Source organism: Phanerochaete carnosa (genome assembly GCF_000300595.1).
Source record: "Phanerochaete carnosa HHB-10118-sp unplaced genomic scaffold PHACAscaffold_2, whole genome shotgun sequence".
Taxonomy (NCBI): domain Eukaryota; kingdom Fungi; phylum Basidiomycota; class Agaricomycetes; order Polyporales; family Phanerochaetaceae; genus Phanerochaete; species Phanerochaete carnosa.
The window spans coordinates 1,723,459-1,740,035 of NW_006767629.1; the positions used below are offsets into that span (position 1 = coordinate 1,723,459).

Below are 16,577 nucleotides of genomic sequence, written 5' to 3' on the forward strand. Positions count from 1 at the left end.
ACCGTTTTCTTCATACAACTGGTGCTAAACCCTAACACCCAATGTGGTGGACACGTGTGGGAGGAATCGTGACAACGGCAACTGCCGGTGCTCCTACCCCAGTACGTAAATGCACAAAAAGCGTATTGTGGCAAAGGTCCGCACCTACTTATATACCCAGTCCGCCCTTGCATCCGTAAAGCACCACGGCGAAATCTGACCTTACCTCATCCGACACATTCCGATACGAATTCTGCACATCATGAAGTTCCCCGAGATAGACATTGAGTGGGAAACGGACGTGAGTAGCAAGATCCTCAATTCTCGTGTGGTCTCTAACGTTACTTGTGTCTGCAGAATGACACCCGGAGCGATGGTACCAAGCGGCCCTACAGCAGAAAAGCATCCATGATCCATGGCTGGGTGACCAAGATGCGGGGCACGCTGGTGGGCAACGAGCGTACGCGCTGGAAGGGGATCAGGGAGATGAAGGCGGCTAAAGCGATCCGGAAGTACAAGCGCCAGCGGGCGAAAGAGCACTCCTCGCGCGGGCAGCACGACAGCGGGCTGTTCTCCTTCCTCAGCTTCAGCCCTCAGAAGCATAACTCGAAGAGCAAGCCTGTCAGCCGCAGCAGCAGCAGCCGCGCGGTCGTTCAGCGGGGCTCGTCCACCCGGAAGGGCAACGAGCTTGTGCTGCACGTCTCCTCCCGCCCGAAGTCGCCGAGGCGCAGTCATAGCTCACGCGTTGATGGACGTATAACGCAAAGCAGGGCGACATCGCCGCGAGGAAGCACGCCCCACCGTTCCCGTCCAGCGCCCCAGAGGCGGGCGACGACGGGAGGAGAGCGATCCACCTCCACCAAGCGTCCTACACAGTACACGAGACGATATACTACCGACGTTCACCGGAGTTCTCGCCGACGATGACGTAGAGTGCGGATGACTGTATTTATCCTAACAGATGTTATTATAGTATAACCTTATCCAGCATTGTACTGCATCGATGATATAGCGCACTGAGTGTATAGAATAGATAGATGTGGCAAACGTAGATGAAGATAGCATGCCCTAGACCCTGTGGAGAAAAGCTACGTCCTGAAGAATGCATGAGTATGACGCGAGCCATGAGTCTTCTTGGCAGTACTCACGGTAGTTAACCAAGATAGCGCCGATCAGGACCTCCGTCCAGCAGGAAAGCATGCTGAAGGAGCATGCCCAGCTAGCAATCATGACGACGCGTTCCTCGACTGGCTAACTTTTTTCTTTTTCTTGCTTCTCTTGCGCTTCTTTTTAGATGGTGACGAATCTATTGCAGGCGGAGGACCATCGAGGTTCAATACGGGAATCCCTTGCGGGGTGGGTTTACTGGCGGGCTTGTCACCAGGTGGAGGAGTCGATGAAGACGTAGGCGAGACAAGCATCTTGTCTACTTCCATAGCGTCTTCGTCTGACGAGTTAAGTATCAACGGCAACGATTAAATTATGGGAGACAGAACGTACCTGCAGACTTCGACCCCTGGTTTGTCGGTGTGTCTGGTTTATTCCGAGCTGTCTTGTCCTGCTTCTTGGAAGCTGTTGTAGATGGCGCATTCGCGACTGTACCCTTCATTTTTGTTTTCGAGGGTGCTTCCAGACTGTCTAATTTATTTGCCTCCTTCTTAGACACAGGCTTATTGGGGATTGGTACAACCTCTGGTGCGTTGGCTTTTTGCTTTTTTGCTTTTGGCGCGAATGGGTCCGGCTTAGCTTTCTTTTGTATAGCTCGCGCTCTGCTCTCGCTCTCTTCATCCGATGCTTCAGCCATCTTTACATCCTCTTCCTCCCTGGAGCGCTTCTTGCCCGTCAGCTTGCCCTTTAACTTCATGGCTTCGTGGCTTGCCACCCCGGTGGAAGTGGGTATGGGTGCGCCCACTCCTAGCCTACACGCAGTTAAGCTTCGGCAAGTGTTCCAGAAGATTGCGCCCACCTTGGAGGTCTCTTCATGAGCTCCTCGAGCTCCTTCTCCTGGTTCACTCGCGAACTACTGGAGCCTCCAGAGCCATACTTCGGCTTAAGCCACGAAGAGACCAGGCTCTGTGTATGGGCCAAAGACATGTCGATTTGTGCCTGCAACGACTCCGCGTCTAAATCATTCTCGTAGTCATCCATGGCAGATTATCCAGGCGGCAGCAGCTGGAGAAAGTGGTATATAGTGGTGGCGAACAAGTTCATTCTGAAAACTGCACAGAAAAGGAGATACCGCCGGCAGTTTGTAGTCACGCTTCGACAAGGGGGTTATCCGCCAAAACCGCGCCAGTGAATTCGTCATCGGCGTGCTGTGATTTTTGTCTCTCTTAGGCCGCATAGACGACACACCCAAGCACATGATGTTGTCTGCTAAACGAAAATACTCTTCCGTGGAGGACTCCGACGACGACGAGCCAACTCTTGGCAAGCAGGTACTTCCAGTTGCTAACCTTCCCGCGGACTTCTCTGGAGTCCCCAAGGATGGCATGGAATACTTGTTCACAGTCAGGTAAGCACCATGCTTCGCGGTGGGTGGTTGAAACTATGATTCTAATTAATCCCTAGACGCGATGCTCGCCTGCTACCGTACGTGACTCGAGTTGTCAATCCATACGAAATCGAGGAAGAAGCACGACCGATAGACTACGATGCAGCACCGTTGAGTACACCACATTCTGCTCTACCGTCTGAGGGCTGGCGAGAGGTGTTTGTATCGCGACTCAGAAACTTCAGAAAGGTGAGTTCGGCGGCCTACTTTCCATCTCTCCACACAGGCTCACATACCAGCCAGAACATTGTGCAATCTGCTGCTACCCATGGGTCTATACCTTCGCATTCCCTCGGACCGAAACTCACCCCAGACATGAAGGAAAGGGATCACTGGTGGTCATTTCTGACTGGGCGCCCAGAGGACGAATGGAATCCTCCAAAGAAGCCGAAAAAGCAGAAACCCGCAAAAGACCAGAGGTACGGCAGCTATGGGACGATGCGTTCCTTTACTTCGGAGTACGAAGTTACGTTGCAAGACCCTTTGGCCCCTGAGCTCTCCTATACGACTGAAGAGGGTGAAGTTGAGCAGACGATTGCTATGACCCCCAGTGATTCTCTTCCTACACCACTCGCGACCCCGGTACCACCAGACAAGACCCCTTCGAACGGTATGTCTACCGACCCTGTTTCCTCAACCAGCAATGCTACGAGCGTCGTCCAGCCCGAACCGACGCCGTCGCTTCTAGGGCGCATGGACCACGTAAGTCATTGCCGATGCTGTCAGCGGGCGCAACGCTAATCACTCTCACGCTTAGCGATACTCGCTGCACCTATTAATGTACTTCGCGCACTGGATCAATCTGTATCTTGAAGAGCCCGTCCCGCGAGTATGCATGATAACCGAGACGCATGCCCGGTGGATGTTTGCGCTTCTGTCCTGGGTGGACGACTACCTGTCAGCCGATGAGATGAGCACGCTGCGTAGTCTCGCCCGCGGCTGTATAGGGCTCATCGGGGATCGGTTGGGGAGGCCAAAATCAGACGTAGGGCCCGAGGACACTGAAGATGCAGCTATCGCGGAGACATCGTGCTGGCTGATCATCGCGGCAGTTACTGGTCTCTGGGGACAGTATGACCTGTGGCAGGACGCAGAGTCGATGCTGGCCGACTCGGAGCTTTGAGGCGTAGATAGTTGGTGTCCGATACTGGAAGCCGATTCACATTGATGGTCAGCCGACCGTGTAGCATATGGATCACCGGTCAAATTCTCAGCTTCGTTCGTCTGCTTGTGTACAAATGCACTGGTATGCTCGCTGCCTGCAAGTGCGGGGCTCGAATCGACCTCGCCGTCTCGCGCCCATGAAAATGTGAGGCCGTCTTGCGGGTAGCGTTGACCGCCGGCGGGGACTCTGGCCACTTCCCGGTTGCGTCGGCCGGTCCCGATTGGCGGCTAGTGGGGGCTTGGCAAGGAAGAAGCGCTCAATTTGCGTGACTAGCGTGACACCAGGGATGTTCTGGCCGCGTTGTTCGTCGCCTCTTCTTTCGTACCTTTTCGTCTCGTACACCCACGTTCCCTACTTTTAAGCCAGGCCCAGCTTCGTCGTCCTTATCTTCAACTTTCGACCTCGCCGTCGCTTTCAACACCAAAAGTATCGCCTTCGTAGTTCAACAATGCGTGCCGTCGCCACCCTCCTCGCCTTCGCTGCCTCTGCTCTGGCTATCCAGGTCACTGCTCCCACCAACGCTACCGGCTTCTTCACCAGTGGCCAGAATACTGTCTCCTGGACATCAGTCTCCACTGATCCTTCCAACTTCACCATAGTCCTTGTGAACGAGGTATGTGCGCTTTGAGCGTCTCCGCGCTCCGTTTGCTAAGCCTGTGCCTCGTAGTCAGAGTCCCCTACCTACTCGCAGGTTCTTGATGCCTTAGTTGACACGTCTCTCGGTACTATCAAGGTCAACCCCCCGTCTGCAGGATGGCCCACTGGCAAAGGCTTCCAGATTAACCTGATCGCTAGCGCGGACCAGACCGGCGGCATCTTTGCCCAGTCGAATGACTTCACCTTTGTTACACCCACTGGCAGCTCTTCAGTCGTGAGCTCGACTTCTTCTGGCTCCACCACGAGCGGTGGCACTACGCTTATCGTTTCGAACACTGCTACTACCCCTTCGTAAGTGCCCCAGTATACCCCAATTGTCGATCTTCTAAGCCATGTCTTAGGAGCACTTCGGCTCCCTCTTCTAGCAGTGGCAATGGCGCTCTCAACCCCACTACCTCTGATACCTCCACCACCCCTTCCGGTTCTAATGCTGCTGTCGCCACTGGTGTCCAAGCCGGCTTCTTCGGCTTCGTTGCCCTCGTCGGTGCCCTCCTCGCCTAAACGGCGACGAGTCTGTTCATCATACCCCTTAATGTGTTCGCACATTTCTCGGCGATCTCCGTTTTTTTTCTTCTCCTTCATCTTTCACCTAGTACTTCGGTCGTGACAGACTTTGTGACCGATGGACTTTCAGTTCGTGTATACAGTCTCTTGACGCGCCTGTCTTTATGTGGTCATATAGTATTTGTGGACTTTCTGTCCGTATATAGTGTTGTACCTCCGGTCTACCGTGATTCTTTGGGTTCTGCTGAGCAATCAGGAGATGGTTTGCCTGGAATGTCTCATTCGAATTGCGTTGTAGCACACCCCGCGTCATACTGCAATACCCACGCGCACTTCTCTTCTGACTTCATCATGGGTGCACCCTCCGAGCACTATGAGTACCTCCTACCTCCAAGCTGGAAGGGCCAAGTGATGGCCTGGCTCCAGGAAGACACGCCATCGTTTGATTATGGAGGCTTCGTCGTCGGTGAGGCTCTGCGCGAGGCCTTCCTCCTGGGTAAAGGCCGCCAGACCGCAATCTTGGCCGGCAAGCCGTTCTTCACGGAGGTGTTCACACAACTCGGATGTGAGTGAGTAGTGTCGTCGTGTTACGGTGCGACCTGCGTCGGTGCTGACCGGGGGGCTCGCCGAGCAGAGTCGAATGGCACATGGAGGAGGGCGAGACGTTCGAGCCCATCAAGCACGTCGCGACGGTGCGGGGTAAGGCGAGGCACATCCTCCTCGGGGAGCGTGTCGCGCTGAATATGCTTGCAAGGTGCAGCGGTATCGCGACCAAGTGAGTGGGCGCCGAGCTGCTGGTGGCTCGAGGCTCATGCGCACATAGGTCAAGGCGTATCTTGGACCTCGCCAGGGCGAACGGGTACAAGGGCATCATTGCTGGCACTCGCAAGACGACCCCTGGGTTCCGGCTCGTGGAGAAGTATGGCATGCTCGTCGGGGGGATCGACGCCCACCGTCACGACCTGTCCAGCATGATCATGTTGAAGGACAACCACATCTGGTCCTCAGGTACAGTGCACATTTCCCACCGCATGTGCCATACAACTGAGCAAGATATTATACGGCAGGTTCGATTACGAACGCGATCAAGCAAGCCCGCAAGGTCGGCGGGTTCAGCCTGCTCCTCGATGTCGAAGTCCAGTCTGAGGTAGAGGCGGACGAGGCTATCGACGCCGGTGCGGACATCATCATGCTCGACAACATCGAAGGCGACCAGTTGAAGGACGTTGCCGCGCGGCTGAAGGAGAAGTGGACAGGGAAGCGCAAGTTCCTGTTCGAAAGCAGCGGGAACATCACGGAGACGAACCTGCACGAGCGGGCCATCAACGGTGAGTGCTTACGTGGTTCTACACGGATGCTGGGCTGATAGCGGGATGCAGAAATCGATATCCTAAGCACGAGCGTCGTCCACCAGTCTGTCCAGCATATCGACTTCAGCTTAAAGATCCAGAAGCCCAAAGATTTGTAAGATGTTCCCTACAGACTATCTGCAAGGGTACAATACCACTGTTTCCAAGATAACTGGTAGCAATAAGCAGACTACGCGTGTCATGATATTCCGAACAGTTTCAGGGCATTTCCGCCCCTCACGCTGTCCTTCTCAACATCAGTCCAGCCGTCTACGCCGTCAATAGCCTCTAGGTTCTCTACGACGCTCTTCCACTTTTCTGTCTCTGACAGGGGAGGAAAGAATGGGTGGTCGGTGCCAAACAGCATCCTCGCGCTGCCGAGTTTCCTCTTCTCGAGTCCGATGGCCCTCGATGCGCTTGCAGACGAAGAGCGCGCAGAGAACGCGTCCGCGCGTCCGATGACGTCGCTCACGAACCCGAGCTCTTCCGAGCCGTAAGCAACAGCGTCGAAGTAGATTTTGCCAAGGTAGTAGCGTGCGTCGTATTTTAGACGCGCTGCAACCAGGGGGTCGTGGTCGATGCAGGACGCGAGGCGGGACGAAAGCTGCGGCAGCGCACCGCCCGAGTGTGCGAGGAGGAGGCGGAGGTTTGGATGCCGGTCGAAGGCTCCGGAGAGGACCAGTCGCGTTGTTGCCTATAAACGCATTCTCGGTAGGCATATCTGCTGCGTCAGAGAGGTGGGGACTCACAATAGTCGTCTCGAATGGGAAGCCAAGTGCAAGCGGAAGGACGTGTCCGTTCTCCTTCTCGCCCCAGGCCTTTCCATCGACGCCGTAATGGGGGTGGAGGAAGACGACGAGTCCTACTTGGGAGATGGCTTCCCATACAGGCTCCAGCGCATCATCGTCTAGTCCTTTTCCGACACCGCGTGTACCCATAATGATGCCCTTGAGGTGTGGCAGGCTGGAGATCTGCTTCACGGTGTCGAGCAGAGTCTGGGCAGTCACCTCCGGCACGAGCGGCAGGAGGCCGAAGCCATACAATCGCTTGAGAGATTCGCCCTGCAGAGACGGCGAAGTAGCGCAATATGCTTCCAAGTCTTCGTTCAGCTGGTTCGCTAGCTTGTGTGCGGTGGACGCGGAGAGGAAGTCCAGCCATGGATTCGCAGAGCTGGCATGGACATCCCTATAAGCCTGCCTGAATGCTCGAATGGTTATCAAACACACCTCACGACAGAGACATCAATCCCATGCTTATCCATAAACTTGAGCTTCTCGTCCCTGTCCCAATACTAGGCGTTCATTCAGGATGTTGGACACGAAGTCAATATTGCTGGCACGTGTACCTGGGCACCGACGGGTCTGCCTCCGCTAGGCTCATTGTCTAGGATCAATAACCGTTCCTCTTGCTCTTCTGTATCGTTGGTACGCGTGAATATGCGTGGTACGTTGGTGCGCGAGCGGAGGAATGCGGCATATCGTGGGAGGTAGACATGGGTGTGGATGTCTACGAGCAATCTCCGAGCAGCCATTTCGTGGACGCTTGTGCGAGTGGTAGTTACTGCTCAAGTGAGCTCGACATCGTGAGAGGCAGCTTCGCGATAATCATGTATCTGTCCGAGCAGGGCACGCGAACACGCATGCGGGGAGGATCTCAGATCGAGTCACGAAAAAGAACTTCCGCGGCAAAGTCAGAGCGGTGCAGCGAATCCTCTTTACCATTCAGCGGACTATGCACGGAGTATCATAAAGTTGTCTCTGCACTCATGTCTCGTTAGGGATGTTGCTCAGAGGCTGCACGGATGATGGACAGAGCCATCCGATCTCTGACTTCTCTCGGCAAATGGTGGCGGTCAAAATGCTGATTACAGTCTTCGGTTCCCGTCCGACGTTGAACATCGACCACCGCCTGCGCTTGATTCTGGCCCACATCTTTGCTGTCTGTCATGGCTTCTCATCGTGCAAACCGTGCCTCGAGATCAGCAGAACAGCCAGACTCGTTTGGGTTCAAGGCGATCCGTGACGAGGTACGGTGGTACACGATGTCGAATACAGCTAAGAGATTTCACATCCTGCTGGCTGCAGCTCGAAGCTGTCCTTTCCACCCTCGGCAATACCTCTCAGGCTGTGGTCACCTTGCAAGCCAGGCTCGAGGCAGTGGTGGCGACAGCTGAAGAGGAGATCGCTCGTAGGACACGCAGAATCGATGAACTGGAAGGCGAAATTGAGCAGCTCCATGCATATATCGAACGCTTACGCCTCAAAAACGGGATCCTGCGAGCCCGCGCTCAACAAGCCGCAGACAGCCCTTCCGCCGACCTACAAGCACAGATCCAAGCTTTACAAGCAGAGCGAGAAGGTCTAGCAAAGACCCTCAAGTACACCCTGAAATACAATCATTACCTATTAGGGCGTATACAGAATAATGTGAGTTAGGCTGGCACACTTTTCGCGATGTTGACTCATATCCTGAACAGGACTCTATGGCTTCGACGTCCCCCAGAACCCGGTACACGACTGCACAGTCATCGATGAGCCCAAAGACCTCGCATGATCCGAGTCCTGTACCAGGTCCGTCAAGGGCCCCTCGAGAACCTCCGCTGAGTCCTATGGACTTCAATAGACGGGAGGGGCCACGTCAGCAATTTAGCCGTGCAGCTCGTGTTGAGACGATTGCCAGCGATGACGACGACGAGATAGCGCCCAACAACGACGATGTATCCGAGATAACTGTCGAGGGGCCAAGAGATCAGTATGTAAACTACACTTTCGATGCAGGACCTCCGCCGCCCGGAGAGGAGCCCAATCTTCGCTTCGAGTTTAAGCTTTGGGACATTGCTAACGCAGCTAAAGTCTGTTACGGGCCCATGAATTTCGAACGACTTCAAGAGGCGTTAGTTGACTTGAAGCCAGAAACGGTAAGCCTCTGATACTGTGTGGCCGGCCAATTCTGAGACTCGCCTAGGTAAAGATGCTTGAGGAGTGAGACCGCTCTTCTTTTTCTAGACAGGCGCAAAGGCTTAAATTGCTGACAGAATGGATAAATATAAAGAAGCACGCGAGTTTCAGCTATGCTGTCAGCAGAACATGCTATTCGTCCTCGACCCCATATTTCTCGAGTCGCCTTCAGAATCTTTCATGATCACCTGGATGACACCGGAGAAGTCTGCGGAAACGCGCGAAGAACTCTGGTCGAGTGGCCGCTCTCACCAGGAATACCACACAATCGTTCGACTGGAAGAACAGGTCAGGTTTTTCAACAACTCGTATGTCTGTGTCTGTTTATGCGAGATCGGCATGTCAGGATGGGGCACAGTGGTATTATATTGGGAAGCTACGATGGAGCTTTGCGAGGCTTCCCCCTCAATGGCCCAAGTACATTCGAAAGGTGAAGTATATTTGAAAGGATGGCCTCTTATCGAAGTTGACCCCACGTCTAGCTTAAAGAAGGCCTTGCACACGCGCTGCATCGGAGGTGGAAGACGGACCTGAAGCCAGAGGAGATATCAGGACTCATTGAAGACGACAAGTTCCAGCAGTTTTGCATTCAGCTGAGTAGTGACCAGAAGCTGGAGGAGAGATCGAGGGAGTACGCACGGAAGAGACTGCCGGGGGTGCCTGTAAAACCCTAGGTGCTCAGTACTGGTCTCTCTGCATGTCTGTACATCGACCTCTCGCTGGGACCCATGATTACTTAGGTGCTCAATTGGTGTTCAAGAACCTCGCTTTCGAGCAGGCTGAATGCTGTCTTGGCGTCTCGGTGCCGGAGCTCCCGGGACGGTAGGTGAGAAAGTTGATGTCGCGTGACTTCTCCAGGACGTGACACCTGCGCCCGACAGTGGTTGTTACCCTTTCACCTCTCGTCACCCTCTGCCGGCCCTTCGTCATCGTTCACGACGTCCTCGCTCACCTCCCTCCTCCTATAACCCCCGTTCACCATGCGCTGCTGTACGGCGTCCACAGCGCGCATCCTTACGCTCTTTACACTTGTCGTCTTACTGTCACACTCTTTTGGTTCTGTCAATGCGCAATCTTCCACGGGCGGCGGTGTCTCGTCTCCTCTCAGTGTAGCTCCTACCGATATCTCAGCACCCACCTCGACACCATCACCTCCTAGCAGTGCACCCCTTTCTAGCGCGCCTGTTCCTGCTGCCTCCTCGACACCATCATCCCCAGCTGCACCAGCGACACCAGCGACACCAGCGTCTTCTGCATCCCCATCTGCGACATCGTCTCAGCTGGCTGCCTCGTCCAGTGGATCTCCTCACACCCGATCTGCTGCACAAAACCCCCAAAGTCCTACTACCTCGTCTACATCATTCAGCAGTACCAGTAGCTCTGCTAGCAACTCGGCCGTCAGTAGTAGCACGTCTTCCTCAACGGCCTCTTTGTGCGTAGTTTACCGGATCTGTCTGCGTGTTCTATCTGACAATCGCTCTTTACAGGCCTCCGAGCTCTATTGCCAGCACTTCTCAGCCTGGCGCGCTCACTGCTGTTCAGCCCGTCGCGACAGGGACCAACGGTGGATTCACATCCTATACCACAACTTCTGGCCAGTTCATCGTTCCAACCCCCTCAGGTTCTAGTGAGGCTCCGAGTACAACTGGTGCGGCTGAAGTATCCTCTTCAAAGAGGTGTGTTGTCCCGTCTTTTCCCGATGCCATCTAGCTTACCCTGCCCGTACCCAGCTTCCTCCAAAACAAAGGTGCCATGGCCGGAGTTTTCGGTGTTATAGGCGTTATTGGCGTGTTGGTCCTCATATTCACCGTCGTGAAGATCATGCAGCGGCGTGCGCGCAAACGCGATGAGGAGGAAGAGGAATACTTTGAGAAGTACCCAGAGCCCTCCGCTATCGGCATTCATGCCAGCAGTAGCAACAACGACAGCTCATGGAACCTCGCAAATACGACCGCTATGGCTCCGGCACGTACCGACGCATACCTTGACCGTACTGTGCATTATGGCTCTGCTCAGGCTACCCAAGACTACAACGAGCCGCAACAGCACGAATACCCTCCTGGTACTGCATATGCTGCTGCTGCTAATGGCGGCCAATACCAGTACACTGGCTACAGTGCCGCAGACTACAGTACTGCGCCGTCATCCACCGGCTCCCATCCCTTCGCGGACCCTCAGAACGTGCCACGAGCAAGGGCACCGCCTATTGCCCAAAAACAGCGGCCGAATACGCAGATGGCAGACGCCTACGACGGCATTGACGGTGGCTACGCTCAGTAAAGTCACTTCCTTTTGGTGACTTCATCCCCCCATCGTGCGTATCATCATGGTCCAGTCCTTCAACTCTTCGATCTTCTCGTCATGACCCCATCTCACGAGCTGCCTTGGGAGTTCATACCCCGTTCTGGACCGCCTATCCTTCCCCCCACCCTTCGTTGGATCTGTCTGTTGACGAAACACGGATTCTTATCATCTTCTTCGTGGTTCGTCAGGTATGAGTATGATTTATCTTGTAACCATTATACAGGTATAGTACAGATACTGTACGGTCGTGGTGTGATGTGTCATGTACCTTTCTTATCTATTCTGGGTCAACACATGTAACGGCTGTAAATTTTGCATTCTTACCCTCGTCTTGCGAAGAAATGTGTGTGAATGGATGTGACGAGAGGTGCTTGTGAAGTTGTGCGCAATACGGCCAAGCTCCGGCCCAGATAGCCGACCCGCATAAATAGTGAGACGTGCCGTGATTGCCCCGCATTCCTCTCCAGTGCCACCATGTTCTCAGTCGTCGCCCGCCACGCAACCGCGATTCCACGCGTACATGCAAAAGCGCAGTGCTCACGGATACTCTTTATGCATGTCGGAAGCAGGCATATCCAGACGGCACCCGCAGGTGAAGGACCTGCAGAAGCATACCTTCAGGAAGCAAAGCCAGGTATACATTACTTGTCGCTGAACAGGCCAAAAGCAAAGAATGCTATCTCGCGCAGGTTGCTGACAGTGAGTGCCGCGCGACACGCCCTTCAGGCACACCGCGCTCACCTCATCCCTCAGGAATTCCACGAGTGCCTAGACAAGCTGCAGTTCGACAAGGAGTACGCACCTCTCGCCACCCCTGCTCTCCGCACACTGACGAAAGGACGAAGCTAGTGCACGCGTGCTCATCGTTCGCTCTTCGACGCTCGGCGCCTTCTGCGCGGGTGCAGACCTCGCCGAGCGGCGGACGATGTCCAGGGCGGACGTCGACAAGTTCCTCTGGGACCTTCGCGCCACGCTCGGCAAGCTCGAGAGCCTGCCCATGCCGACGATCGCGGCCATCGACGGGCCCGCGCTCGGAGGCGGCCTCGAGCTCGCGCTGGCGTGCGACTTGCGTGTCGCTGGTGCGTGTTAATGGGATGTAAGCGGGAGAACGGTGCTGATTGGTGTGCAGGACACTCGGTGACGAAGATCGGGCTGCCGGAGACGAGGCTTGGTATCATACCCGGTGCTGGCGGGACGCAGAGGCTCACTCGTCTATTGGGCCTCTCGAAATCGAAGAGCCTCATTTTTACTGGACGCGCTTTGACGGCTCACGAGGCACTGGACTTCGGTCAGTAGCACGATCGCTCGCGTGTAGCTCATCTGTCCTGACGTCTAGCATAGGCGTTGTCGACTACGTGTCAGATGAAGACAAGTCAGCCGTCGACAGATCTTTGCAGCTGGCGGAAGAGATTTCGGTCAATGGTAAGCATATCGCTCGGTATGGTCGACGCCTCTGGTGACACGCCTTGCAGCTCCGTTGGCTCTTCGAGCGGCCAAGCGAGCAATCAACCGTGCGCCAGAACTAGCCCTCGAAGCGGGCCTCGACTTTGAGCGCAGCTCATATGAGCCGCTTCTGAGAACGAAGGACCGTAACGAAGCCCTCGAAGCGTTCAAGGAGAAGCGCAAGCCTGCCTTCAAGGGCGAGTGAAGGGTGCAGGGTGCTTGTATAATATAGCTGGAATAAATTACGGGGAGCACTAGCCAACGTTGCTAAACAGGATCCCATCTAGCTTGAGTTACTGGTGAACCTCGAACTCATATGCAAACTCGGCATGTTCATGGGCGGGATATGGTCTCGCAACGGCTCGAGGTCCTTCATGATCATGCTGAGTCGACCCATACCAAAGCGTTCCTTCGCGCCCTTGCCGTCCGCGCCATCATCCATGCCGGTACTGTCATTAAAGCCCTTCTCCGCCTGGCCCCAGTCGCTGCGTTGTGCGAGATACGGGCGCAGGAGGACAGAGTCGATGCGCCCGAGGTAACCCTCGGTGATGTAGGACTTAAGGATGTCGGACCGTACGAGGAAGACGTTGCCTAGCTGCCGGAGAAACTCGTAGCGTTCTTGAAGCGAGGGGATGCCGAAGGTGATGATGGTGTCTTGGTAGAGCTTGAGGTCTCTGCAACGGGGCGTCAGGTGCAGAAGAGGAGATCAGCACACGGAGACCGCACTTAGCAAGCATCAATCCTCCAGTTGCGCTCACGGGGAACTTCTTATGATGCTCAAGAAGTAATCTATGGCAGCCATCAAAACGCCGGACCGGAGGAAAAAGTCAAGGACATACGCGTGAAAGGCAACACCAATCTCGGTGAGGAAGACTTCAAGGTTCTTCCCGCTGAGATTCTCCTTCGCTGCATCCCGCACCTTCTCTAGCATGTCACATGTTACGACACAAGGCTCTGTGTTCACGCGAGCAAATGAAAGGTCGTCATTGCGAGGCTTGAAGTCATTCTTCTTTTGCTTCGTCAACTGCAACGATAGCCATGCCAATATTGCTGAACGGACGTCAGCAGAAGAAAGAGCAACGGATATGCGCAGATCGACGCACAATCCATGAGACGTTGCAGAACATGATTAACTGCGCCCTCGATGCGACTGATCGTCTGGTTGTTGAATACAACCATTTCCCTCCGTACCGTGACAGACGTGCTTGCCAGTGGCAGAAGCGCGACATTCACGTATTGCTGCCAAAGGTGACTGATTAAATCGACTCCGCGCAGGACAGTAAGCGGCTGCAAGTTAGGTTCTGTCTTATAGTCCTGAGCATCAACTCGAGTTTGGGCACTGCAAGCCGGTCAGAGGGGTGTTGCGACCATTGTGCCAGACTACATACGTCTCAATCGCCGTTTCCAGATACGAATTGCCTATCGCAGCGGCTAAGACACGCAACAAAGCAAATATGTGTTTTGGTCTTCGCAGATTGAAATATTAGCCAACAGCAGATGCGGCTGCAGACTGAAACGTACACGTCGTTTGCTGCACTTAATTCCACACAGCGACCCACAGACTCCGCATGCCACTTGAGCATGGTTTCTGCGACGATAACGTGCAGCTGGCCATCTTCCTCGGTGACAGGCTCTTCCAATGCCTTCTCTTTGTGTTTATCCACGGCTGCACTAAGACCGCCATATCGCAAGATGGCAGCAGCAGCCTGTGCAGAGGTGGTAGAAGTACCTGGTGTCCCCGCTGTAGCTGCAGCCGTGCTGAGTTGATTGACCATACGATCGAAAAGCGATGTCTTGCCGCCTTTATGCGTTCGTTCCTAAAATGTCATTAAGTTGAAGACGAACCCAGACACAAGGTCATTCGTACGTGGTATCGCGTGAAGTTTGTCAAGAAGCTGGCGTATAGTTCACTGAGACTCTTGCTTTCTCGCTCAAGGTATCGCTGGCCTTCCGTGTACGGTACGAAGAGCTCTTCCATGGCGGTTTCGAGCATTGCGCTGACAGTCACCGCTGTTGCAGCCGCTGCAGCAGAGCCAGCAGCAGCAGCACTCAATTGACGACTGAAATCAGTGTTATCGACAGGAGAGCGCGGTATCACTGCAGGCAGCTCGTAGTTCTTGAGATCTTCCACTAGCTGCATTGTTTGTTGGTGGACCATCTGCAGGATACGGAGGGATGCCAGGTCTGATAGTGAGACACCTTTGTTCACCAGAAGCTCGAGCTGTTGTTGGATCTGCGAAAGGGTATGGTTTCAGGAACATGAAGAGGGAGCAAAGGTAGTACAAACGGATTGTGCGAAAACACGCTGCAAGAACACTTGCATGACATACGCAGGATTAGGGAAGACAGCTTGAACAATCTGGACCTCTTGGCCTACTGTTGTCCGAATCTCGTTGAACAGCTCTGCTAAACCAGATTCAGTGGCAGGTACACTGGCATCAGGGTCTGGCAATTGCTCCCAACTGGGTCCGTCAGCGATAGCTAGGGTGAGGTGGGGTTAGTGCACGCACAGTTCGTCGTCTGCGTGAGCATCCGCTTCTCGGACGCGATTAATGAAGAAGTCATGTTGGTTCACATAGACTTGGACGCAAGATGTCCCTCCGTTGAAATCCAGCAAGGTTTGCGCACAATGCTGTGTGGCAATCAGTATCTATTGCGTGTGTCCAGTTCATAAAGGCTCACATGCATCATCTTTGGGTCACCACGGCGATAGGCTCGGTCAAAAAGGTGTAGCATGTCCTTCTCGAACTTCTCGCAGTACTTGTCAATGTTCTCTCGCGTCTACCCATGATTAAGTAAGGCAGAGTGGTAGATTTAAAGTGAAGTACCTTCTCTGCATTGGGTAAGTCAACTTCCTTCGCCACCGTACCCAATCGTCGCAAGAGGACAGCCACTTGCCGGCGTCCTTCCTTTCCCTCTTTCTTGAGTGCATCTATGCGAGTCGTATCGTCCTTGGAAAACTGGTTGTAGAAGTCAATGAGATCATACGCTGCTTGAGCGCGTTGCCGTTGATGGTGTACGGACTCTAGCTCCTCTCCTATCCGGATCGCTGTACGCCCAACCTCACTCATCTTTGCTTCCATCCCAGAGAATGATTGACCAACAGCCTTATGCAATGTGTCAGCGATGTCTCAGGCGATGTGACCCCCACGCTGACCTCGAATCCGCGGTTCAGTTCGGCCATCTTCTTTGAGTATTCCCTTTCAGCAACCTTGACGCTCTTCTCCATCTGTTCTGTGCGTGTTTGGACATCTTTACGGAGAGATATTAGCTGGTCAACAGCCATCTCAAATGTTCGGATGAATGGCTTCGGGTCGAAGGCTGCAGTATGCGGTTATAAGCGTTGCCCATCGGTGTATACAGCTACATCTACATACGCCCTGTGCTTGCTTTAGACTGGGCGATAAGCCTCTCGGACAGCCCGCCAACGAAGTCCTTCACATCGAATTTGCCCTAGCAGTCTGTGATAAGTAACCGAGGGTGAAGATCGGAGTGGCAGTTTCGACCTCGAATGATTGCAGACTGAGCCGCTGTTGTATAGCAGGATCCAGCTCTTGATAATCCATGGCAATACGGCTTTGCTCTGGAGCTTAAAGCAGAAGAAAAAGACGAAGCAGCGTAATTAAATAGCAGCAGAAATCTGGTGCCGGGTATCGTGTCGTCGA

At 54.2% G+C, this 16,577-nt stretch overlaps 7 protein-coding genes across 7 annotated transcripts; 5 read left to right on the forward strand and 2 right to left on the reverse strand.

Moving 5' to 3' along the window:
- The first annotated feature begins 194 nt into the window (after positions 1-194).
- On the forward strand, positions 195-1,006 carry PHACADRAFT_249569 (uncharacterized protein). The gene is made up of 2 exons (XM_007391756.1): positions 195-280; positions 337-1,006. Exons 1-2 carry the CDS (start codon positions 242-244, stop codon positions 904-906), a joined length of 609 nt encoding a protein of 202 aa, XP_007391818.1. The 5' UTR covers positions 195-241; the 3' UTR covers positions 907-1,006.
- Positions 1,007-1,115: 109 nt separating this feature from the next.
- PHACADRAFT_205432 (uncharacterized protein) lies at positions 1,116-2,127 on the reverse strand (the record flags this gene model as incomplete). The annotated part of the gene is made up of 3 exons (XM_007391757.1): positions 1,116-1,426; positions 1,480-1,898; positions 1,946-2,127. 3 exons carry the CDS (start codon positions 2,125-2,127, stop codon positions 1,206-1,208), a joined length of 822 nt encoding a protein of 273 aa, XP_007391819.1. The 3' UTR covers positions 1,116-1,205.
- A 150-nt stretch (positions 2,128-2,277) lies between these two features.
- On the forward strand, positions 2,278-3,804 carry PHACADRAFT_136695 (uncharacterized protein). Its single transcript, XM_007391758.1, has 4 exons — positions 2,278-2,494; positions 2,551-2,722; positions 2,777-3,235; positions 3,291-3,804. Exons 1-4 carry the CDS (start codon positions 2,343-2,345, stop codon positions 3,654-3,656), a joined length of 1,149 nt encoding a protein of 382 aa, XP_007391820.1. The 5' UTR covers positions 2,278-2,342; the 3' UTR covers positions 3,657-3,804.
- A 229-nt stretch (positions 3,805-4,033) lies between these two features.
- Positions 4,034-5,197, forward strand: PHACADRAFT_249575 (uncharacterized protein). The gene is made up of 3 exons (XM_007391759.1): positions 4,034-4,311; positions 4,366-4,646; positions 4,697-5,197. The coding sequence occupies exons 1-3, from the start codon at positions 4,147-4,149 to the stop codon at positions 4,854-4,856; spliced, it is 606 nt and encodes a 201-aa protein (XP_007391821.1). The 5' UTR covers positions 4,034-4,146; the 3' UTR covers positions 4,857-5,197.
- A 3-nt stretch (positions 5,198-5,200) lies between these two features.
- PHACADRAFT_249577 (uncharacterized protein) lies at positions 5,201-7,788 on the forward strand. The gene is made up of 8 exons (XM_007391760.1): positions 5,201-5,428; positions 5,494-5,634; positions 5,683-5,867; positions 5,927-6,187; positions 6,239-6,902; positions 6,958-7,378; positions 7,435-7,499; positions 7,554-7,788. The coding sequence occupies exons 1-5, from the start codon at positions 5,211-5,213 to the stop codon at positions 6,325-6,327; spliced, it is 894 nt and encodes a 297-aa protein (XP_007391822.1). The 5' UTR covers positions 5,201-5,210; the 3' UTR covers positions 6,328-6,902; positions 6,958-7,378; positions 7,435-7,499; positions 7,554-7,788.
- Positions 7,789-10,097: 2,309 nt separating this feature from the next.
- Positions 10,098-11,798, forward strand: PHACADRAFT_249580 (uncharacterized protein). Its single transcript, XM_007391761.1, has 3 exons — positions 10,098-10,597; positions 10,653-10,841; positions 10,896-11,798. Exons 1-3 carry the CDS (start codon positions 10,146-10,148, stop codon positions 11,443-11,445), a joined length of 1,191 nt encoding a protein of 396 aa, XP_007391823.1. The 5' UTR covers positions 10,098-10,145; the 3' UTR covers positions 11,446-11,798.
- A 292-nt stretch (positions 11,799-12,090) lies between these two features.
- On the reverse strand, positions 12,091-16,561 carry PHACADRAFT_249582 (uncharacterized protein). Its single transcript, XM_007391762.1, has 19 exons — positions 16,419-16,561; positions 16,290-16,365; positions 16,070-16,233; positions 15,741-16,019; positions 15,595-15,693; positions 15,423-15,544; positions 15,200-15,374; positions 14,780-15,145; positions 14,434-14,729; positions 14,301-14,378; positions 14,016-14,251; positions 13,752-13,962; positions 13,639-13,701; positions 12,942-13,586; positions 12,811-12,891; positions 12,599-12,757; positions 12,319-12,548; positions 12,223-12,263; positions 12,091-12,168 (listed from the first exon to the last, which is right to left on the reverse strand). Exons 1-14 carry the CDS (start codon positions 16,476-16,478, stop codon positions 13,196-13,198), a joined length of 2,616 nt encoding a protein of 871 aa, XP_007391824.1. The 5' UTR covers positions 16,479-16,561; the 3' UTR covers positions 12,091-12,168; positions 12,223-12,263; positions 12,319-12,548; positions 12,599-12,757; positions 12,811-12,891; positions 12,942-13,195.
- Positions 16,562-16,577: the final 16 nt, after the last annotated feature.

What these genes read in the sequence shown, in the direction of transcription:
- PHACADRAFT_249580 (XM_007391761.1), top strand. Translation starts at nt 10,146, where the DNA reads ATGCGCTGCTGTACGGCGTCCACAGCGCGCATCCTTACGCTCTTTACA. An exon ending in TCTTCCTCAACGGCCTCTTT is followed by an intron (nt 10,598 to 10,652) that starts GTGCGTAGTTTA and finishes CGCTCTTTACAG; the next exon opens with GCCTCCGAGCTCTATTGCCA. An exon ending in GAAGTATCCTCTTCAAAGAG is followed by an intron (nt 10,842 to 10,895) that starts GTGTGTTGTCCC and finishes GCCCGTACCCAG; the next exon opens with CTTCCTCCAAAACAAAGGTG.
- PHACADRAFT_249575 (XM_007391759.1), top strand. Translation starts at nt 4,147, where the DNA reads ATGCGTGCCGTCGCCACCCTCCTCGCCTTCGCTGCCTCTGCTCTGGCT. An exon ending in CCATAGTCCTTGTGAACGAG is followed by an intron (nt 4,312 to 4,365) that starts GTATGTGCGCTT and finishes TGTGCCTCGTAG; the next exon opens with TCAGAGTCCCCTACCTACTC. An exon ending in AACACTGCTACTACCCCTTC is followed by an intron (nt 4,647 to 4,696) that starts GTAAGTGCCCCA and finishes GCCATGTCTTAG; the next exon opens with GAGCACTTCGGCTCCCTCTT.
- PHACADRAFT_249577 (XM_007391760.1), top strand. Translation starts at nt 5,211, where the DNA reads ATGGGTGCACCCTCCGAGCACTATGAGTACCTCCTACCTCCAAGCTGG. An exon ending in TTCACACAACTCGGATGTGA is followed by an intron (nt 5,429 to 5,493) that starts GTGAGTAGTGTC and finishes CTCGCCGAGCAG; the next exon opens with AGTCGAATGGCACATGGAGG. An exon ending in GCACGAGCGGGCCATCAACG is followed by an intron (nt 6,188 to 6,238) that starts GTGAGTGCTTAC and finishes AGCGGGATGCAG; the next exon opens with AAATCGATATCCTAAGCACG.
- PHACADRAFT_136695 (XM_007391758.1), top strand. Translation starts at nt 2,343, where the DNA reads ATGATGTTGTCTGCTAAACGAAAATACTCTTCCGTGGAGGACTCCGAC. An exon ending in GAATACTTGTTCACAGTCAG is followed by an intron (nt 2,495 to 2,550) that starts GTAAGCACCATG and finishes ATTAATCCCTAG; the next exon opens with ACGCGATGCTCGCCTGCTAC. An exon ending in TTCTAGGGCGCATGGACCAC is followed by an intron (nt 3,236 to 3,290) that starts GTAAGTCATTGC and finishes TCTCACGCTTAG; the next exon opens with CGATACTCGCTGCACCTATT.
- PHACADRAFT_249582 (XM_007391762.1), bottom strand. Translation starts at nt 16,478, where the DNA reads ATGGATTATCAAGAGCTGGATCCTGCTATACAACAGCGGCTCAGTCTG. An exon ending in GTGACCCAAAGATGATGCAT is followed by an intron (nt 15,545 to 15,594) that starts GTGAGCCTTTAT and finishes ATTGCCACACAG; the next exon opens with CATTGTGCGCAAACCTTGCT. An exon ending in TCTGCAACGTCTCATGGATT is followed by an intron (nt 13,963 to 14,015) that starts GTGCGTCGATCT and finishes ACGTCCGTTCAG; the next exon opens with CAATATTGGCATGGCTATCG.
- PHACADRAFT_249569 (XM_007391756.1), top strand. Translation starts at nt 242, where the DNA reads ATGAAGTTCCCCGAGATAGACATTGAGTGGGAAACGGAC. An exon ending in ACATTGAGTGGGAAACGGAC is followed by an intron (nt 281 to 336) that starts GTGAGTAGCAAG and finishes TTGTGTCTGCAG; the next exon opens with AATGACACCCGGAGCGATGG.